The sequence below is a fragment of the Oryzias latipes genome, chromosome 24, assembly GCF_053564925.1.
Source record: "Oryzias latipes strain Hd-rR chromosome 24, Olatipes_Hd-rR_3.1".
Lineage (NCBI taxonomy): Eukaryota > Metazoa > Chordata > Actinopteri > Beloniformes > Adrianichthyidae > Oryzias > Oryzias latipes.
Window position 1 is genome coordinate 10803289 of NC_136260.1, and position 6739 is coordinate 10810027.

General features: G+C 39.5%; 1 protein-coding gene across 1 annotated transcript; it reads left to right on the top strand.

The window, feature by feature from the left end:
* Window positions 1–870: 870 nt before the first annotated feature.
* Window positions 871–6529, top strand: aldh8a1 (aldehyde dehydrogenase 8 family, member A1). The gene is made up of 7 exons (XM_004083704.5): window positions 871–1137; window positions 1557–1704; window positions 2687–2842; window positions 2932–3081; window positions 3972–4228; window positions 5708–5869; window positions 5949–6529. Exons 1-7 carry the CDS (start codon window positions 991–993, stop codon window positions 6399–6401), a joined length of 1473 nt encoding a protein of 490 aa, XP_004083752.1. The 5' UTR covers window positions 871–990; the 3' UTR covers window positions 6402–6529.
* The last annotated feature ends 210 nt before the right edge of the window (window positions 6530–6739 follow it).

A 6739-nucleotide genomic window follows, 5' to 3' on the forward strand; every position in this document is an offset into this window, starting at 1 on the left:
GTTTCACAATGATTTCTAGTTTAAAAAAACGTCACAAAGAGAAGGTTTTGTTTCTCCTACGACCCTTGAACTAAAGAAAGCTAATCAGTAATGCATTAGTATGGCAGGAAAGTCATCTTTTATTATTAAAAGAAGATTTATCATTTAATAGATTTACTAAGAAAACACCAGGAACCCATTAGCCGAGAGGGTAACCATGACTCAGCAATCAAGCTGCTTTCAAGCTTCCATTTAAAAGCCGCCCGTGGCTTCAGACAGCAGCTCTTCCCAACTTTAAAGCACAGAAAAAAAAGGTAAATCCCTTCAGGTGACCTGTAACGTCAAACTGAAATCTCAAATATAGCATGACAGTTGTGAGGTTGCAAAAGCATTTCATAATGCTGCAGGTTTGTTGGCTCAGTTTGCTGACGAAGTTTCTCTGTAAGCTGATCAGTAACTAACATTGCTTTGCTCTCACGGTTATGGTCTGACTCAGTCCATACCTTTTTTAAAGCTGCCCACAGAAATTGAATTTCAAGTTTATATATATATATATATATATATATATATATATATATATATATATATATATATATATGGATACAACTGTCACTTTACTTTGCTTCTCTAACCACCAAAGGTTGAGAAATGAGAAGAACGTTAGCAAATTTGCTTCTTTTCCTCCATTTTTGGTTATTGTTTGTGTTAAAAATTAAAGAAAATGCAATAGATGTAATATTCCCTACAAAATTGTCAATTGGGAACCTGTTTTGTGGACAGAAAAATGAAGCATTTTTGCCATTGATCTGCACTGACACACTCCTGATATCCAGAGGATTTGCAGTTGTGACACTGAAGGCTGTGGCCACTGGAGCTGCACTTTGTTTTATGTGACACAGGAGTCCTGCTTGTGGGAGGGTCAGTCCAGGCTCACTTACCTCGGTTCCTGAAGCCTCTCACTCGCCTGTCAGTTACCTCTGTTTTGTTACGGACCATTATTTGATTGCAGCCATGCTGAAAAACTCAGAAGTGAGGCCAAATCTGGTTCTGGAGAACTTTATTGGAGGAAAGTTCGTCTCTTGCCAGCAGCATATAGATTCTTATGACCCGTCCACTGGAGAGGTGTATTGCAAAGTACCGGACAGTGGGAAGGAAGAGGTGGGACAATTTTTATGCACTTTAATTTAGTCTTTCTAAGCATAAAAGTCCACTTAATTCTTCAAATTGAGGTTGCATGCTGGTATGGATTTTACGCTACCTTATTCCATAATTGAAAATTTTGAGTGACTTATTGCCTTGTAGTGTTAGCTTTAAGACCAACTTCTATTACTACTAAGTATACGAACAATGTATTCTGGACGTTTGTTTTAGTGGGAAACACCTTTGCTCTTTGAGAGTAAACAGTTAAGTAATCATTAAACTCCCCCGTCAATAACCCTTGACATTCTCTGTAATGTCTTATGTGTCTCATACTTATCATTAGGTATGAGGTGTGCTTTGGGCAAAAACTGATTTATGATTTAAAAAGAAAAAAAAAAAAGAATTCAAGGACATGGGTTGATTTGTGATGCCTGCAGGTGGATGCTGCAGTGGCAGCAGCTAAAAACGCTTTTCCTCAATGGTCGGCCTGCAGTCCCCAGCAGCGGGCAGACGTCCTGAACAAGCTGGCTGATCTGATTGAAGCCGACATGGAGGAGTTTGTCCAAGCTGAATCCAGAGACCAAGGTGTTCTATTCTGTTCAATTAGTGGAGTCAAAGCAAAACAAAAATGTAGCTTAAAAACCACAGCTCTGCACGGTCAAACAGTAAGCATTTCATTGCCTTCTTTTACAATAAATAAATACATTTTCAATAAGAAAAATGTAAAGTTCTAAGACAGTAAGTGAATAATAGAATCACGCTTAAATTTAGCACCAGATATGTCCTGTGATACAATAAGTTGTTTAAATTGCAAAAGTGTGCTTTCTCATATGACTTGTATTCACAACTTATATTCACACAATTCATCACTTTTGATGCCATTTTACTAGAAATGTAATGATTCATTGCAACAACGATTGGACTTATTTCCTCCAATTCATAGTTGGTATTGGTTCATTTTAAGCAATCTGATTCCATCTGATTCACTGACCTAAAGTCCATCCAGGACATCTTTAGCAAAAAATTCAACCAGTGTGACTCGCAGATACCTCCTGAACAGTACAGGTGAACTTTTCCAGATTATTTTGTGTTTCTTGCAATATAATCAATTGTAAATAAAATATGTGTACAAACGGACACGAGTAAATGTCAAATCCATTCACATTTTAGTTTCCCTAAAGTTATTCCCACTGATGTTTCTCCACATTATTTCATTTTAAAACTGTTTTATAACAGTATAAGTCAATTCAATTAACAACTGGCCTCAGACAGATCTATCCGGCAAGGGAGGGCTGTCTTTTTATGAAGGTCAATGAGATGCAACTCAAAAAACATGATGAACCCAGCATTTTACCTTTCAACTGTTTTTCATAACTAAAATAAACATAAAATATTAAAGCTTAGGTCTGAGATCTTTTTTAACAGGACATTTAGTTCAGCAGCTTGATTCATACATGTTGCACATTGTCATAAAGCAGTTTCCCTAAAACAATTTTTACTAAACATAAAATACTGACATTATAAAGTATTTTTACTCTTTGAGTCTTTATTTGCTTCGACTCTGCAGGTAAAACCATAATATTTGCTCGAACCGTTGACATTCCCCGAGCTGCGTACAACTTCCGCTTTTTTGCATCTTCTGTGCTCCACCACACCACCGACTGCAGCCTGATGGATCACATGGGCTGCCTGAACTACACCATCCGTTGCCCAGTGGGAGTGGGTGAGCCTCTGTTGTGTTTACGATGATGCCTGGGAGAAATCAGCCGCTTTAGTGCATATTCTGCAATGTGATTGGTGTGGTGTGTGCAGCTGGGTTGATCAGTCCCTGGAACCTCCCCCTGTACCTGCTGACATGGAAGATTGCACCTGCAATCGCGACAGGCAACACCGTGGTGGCCAAACCCAGCGAGATGACATCTGTGACGGCATGGATGATGTGCAAGTTGATGCAGCGAGCTGGTAGGAGCACAGAGCCCGGAGAGGCAGATGAGCAGCAGTTAATAAAGAAATGCTTCAGAGTAACAGATTACTTCACACAGTACTTAAATTGCTACAGTACGAGTTCAGCATTATTGATGTTACAGTAGACTTTTAGTACAAAGTGTAATTAAACATAACTTTGGAGGGATAAATATGTGCTCTATACTTTATCTTTTAAAACACATTAAGAAAAGTCACCCAGCAGAAGTTCTTAAATAGCAGAATTCAAATCTAATCTTCATTAGTCACAAAAGAAAAAGGCGGCAGAGGCCACACACACATCCATCCTTCATCATAGGACCGCTGGAGCCAACCCTACCACTGTTGAGCAAAAGCAGGGTTGACCCTGAACAGGGCTCTATGTTGCAGGACCACACACTCACATGCACACTTTGGGGGCAATTTAGAGACACAAATTAACCTATGAGGCTTGTTTTTGGACTGTGGGAGGAGCCGGAGAAAACCCACACCTGCACAACATCATGCCATCTCTGTGCCACATAGTTTTGTGTTTTTAAAGCAATAATATTACAGTAAAAGAAAAAAAAAAGTCCACCCTGAAGCTGTCCTAGTTTTCTGTTTAGTCTAATATGAGTAAAGCTACAATATTTACAGATATTCACTTTATTTTGATTGTAAAGCTTAAATAGATTATAATTCTGGTCATCTTCAGGTGCAATTACATTTCCTGTATAAAATGCTCTGCATTGTTTCACTTTTTAAATTATGTATAACTCTGTCGCTGATTTGATGAAAGGAACTTCAAAGTATTGCAGAATTTAGACAGAAATTTTTAATACTGGAGATTTACTTGGAAAAGTAATTCCAATAATGTGTTACAGTTTGAGGGATGATCTTTGTTCCTGCAGGTGTCCCTCCAGGTGTGGTCAATATCGTCTTTGGCACTGGTCTCAAAGCGGGTGATGCTCTCGTTGGCCACCCTGACGTTCCACTGATCTCCTTCACTGGTTCCACTAAAACTGCACAGAGGATCACGGAGCGCAGCGCCCCCTTCTGCAAGAAGCTCTCGCTGGAGCTTGGAGGGAAAAACCCAGCTATCATCTTTGCTGATGCAGACCTGGATAAATGCATCGAGACCACCGTTCGCTCCAGCTTTTCCAATCAGGTGAGTAACAGACTCATTTGAAGTTCTCTGCTAAGACCTATTGTGCTTAACCCTTGTGCTATCCTATGGAGTCCAGATGATCAGATCCTTACATTGACGTGTTCTCCCTACCATGACAAAGGTAGATAAAGGTGAAGAGGATTTCATATTATCCATGGACACCAGTGAAGATCACAAATCGTTGAAAAAAAATGTTCAGCGCACTGTCTTGTAGGGTCTACATGACCCCACTCCCATTGTTAAAGTTCCTAGGATAGCACAAGAGTTAAAAGAGGACATCCTTGTCTTTCCAATGTTTTCATGTGTTATGGTGGGATGAGGACAGTTTGCCAAACTTTCTCATGCCGGGAAAAAGAAAAAGTAAACCAAAAAAGTAAATAGAAATAAATTTTTAAGGAATCGGTTATTAAATTAGACTGTAATATAAGTTTTGTTATACCATGGTGCGGGTGAATACTCGATTCTGATTGGCTGCTGGGTGTGCGTTAAAACCTGATAACCACATGCTGAAAAAAGAAGTTCCGGTCACCTAGCTTAAATGTTTTGTATCACTGCGCCGGCTTCTTTAAAATAACCTTTTGCCTCATCCTTTGGACAAAAACAAGCGCCGCATCACGTAACAAACAGTCCGCTTTTTGTGAGAAAGGCGATCCAAATCAGAAAAAAACTAGAATTAAGGACTAAAAACTAGTTAATATGTATTGCTTTTGTAAGAGACCATGGTATAAGCGGGTTAATGGCCTTCGAAGTGTGCGTTTTTACTTTTTAACGCACTTCGCGGAAGTAACTGTCCGACGCAAAGCCATTAACCCTTATTTAATGAACATTTCAGGCAACATACACAGAGTTCAAAGGGTTCATGGGGTTGCTGGAGCCTATCTCAGTTACTGTTGGGTAATAACATGGTACACCCAGAACAGTCTGTCAGTAACCCACAGGGCTGGGTAAGCATCATAATTGAAAAAATTAATCATCAGTATTTAAAATGAGAAAAATTAAAAGAACATTATTTTCACACAAGTAGTAAAAGTGAATTAAAAATACAACAAAATAATTACAAATATGTTTAAAAATGGTTTTATTGTATTCTAAAGGACTCTAAATGTTTTTCCCTCCCCTCTGTACCCTATCAAACCTTTAGTTGTTCACAATTGGGAAATAAATGAATTAGGTTTTAATTGGCTCTGCATTAAAAATTAAAACTTGTCGACATTAACCATAAATGAATCATTCCTTTGGATTGTTCTGTATAAGTGAATGATACAGTTTTGTACATTTTTCAACACATTTCTTTTATAATTTTGATATATATAAAGTATTTAATTATAAACGCTGTTCTTTCCATTAATTCTTTAACTTGAAATTGTTTTTTAGGGTGCAATGACATGGTTGGCCCACTTGATGGCGATCAAGGCTCACAGTTTAAAATTGATTTGTGATTCATCAGTTCATACTCTTTTCCTTTTCTTCCTCTCACAGGGAGAAATTTGTTTGTGTACCAGCAGAATTTATGTGGAGAAGAGTATTTATGTCGAGTTCCTGGAAAGATTTGTGGCTGCTACTAAGAAGTGGAAAACTGGTGCTCCGTCTGATCCCAGCAACAACAACGGGGCCCTCATCAGTAAAGAGCACCTGGAGAAGGTGCTTGGAACAAATCAAATGTTGCTAACTTTTTTTTCCATTTACTTGGGTCTGATTATGTCCCTGTTTCCATCACAAGGTGCGTAGCTTTGTTGCTGCCGCCAAATCCGAAGGCGGCGTCATTCATTGTGGTGAAGGAGTCGACAAGCTGGACCTGCCTGAGCGCAACAAGTCCGGGTTCTTCATGCCAGCCACAGTCATCACAGGCATATCTGACACTTCCAGCATCATGCAGGAGGAGATCTTCGGCCCTGTCACCTGCATCAGCCCCTTCGACACAGAGGATGAGGCTGTCTCCAGGGGCAACGGGGTGCGTTACGGTTTGGCTGCCACCGTGTGGTCCCGCGATGTGGGGAGGGTTCACCGGGTGGCACAGCGGCTACAGGCGGGGCTGGTGTGGACCAACTGCTGGCTGGTGAGAGATCTGAACCTGCCATTTGGAGGAATGAAGAGCTCTGGTGTGGGAAGGGAGGGAGGAAAGGATTCTTATCATTTCTTCACAGAGGTAAAGAGCATCACCATCAAACACTGATGGGTAAAAATAATGCTGTCAATTCTAAGCAACTCTGTATGATTGATAAGAACAGACACCGCCTGTACTTACATTTGTAAAACACAATCCAGCCAGAATGTCTAATAAAGCAGAAAAATGATCTGAAAGCCTCACGATTGTTTGGTCTTTTCAATGACTTATTTCCTCAGTCTTTCCACTTACCTGAAATACCAGAGTTCAGAGTTTGTTAAATCGTAAAATCACAACAAGTACAGTTTGAATCAAGATGAAAGCTAGAAAAGTTATACACAACCAAGTTTTTGTTTTCACATTTTTTAATCTGATATTATACCGTAAAAGGATGCAAAACTTAAAAT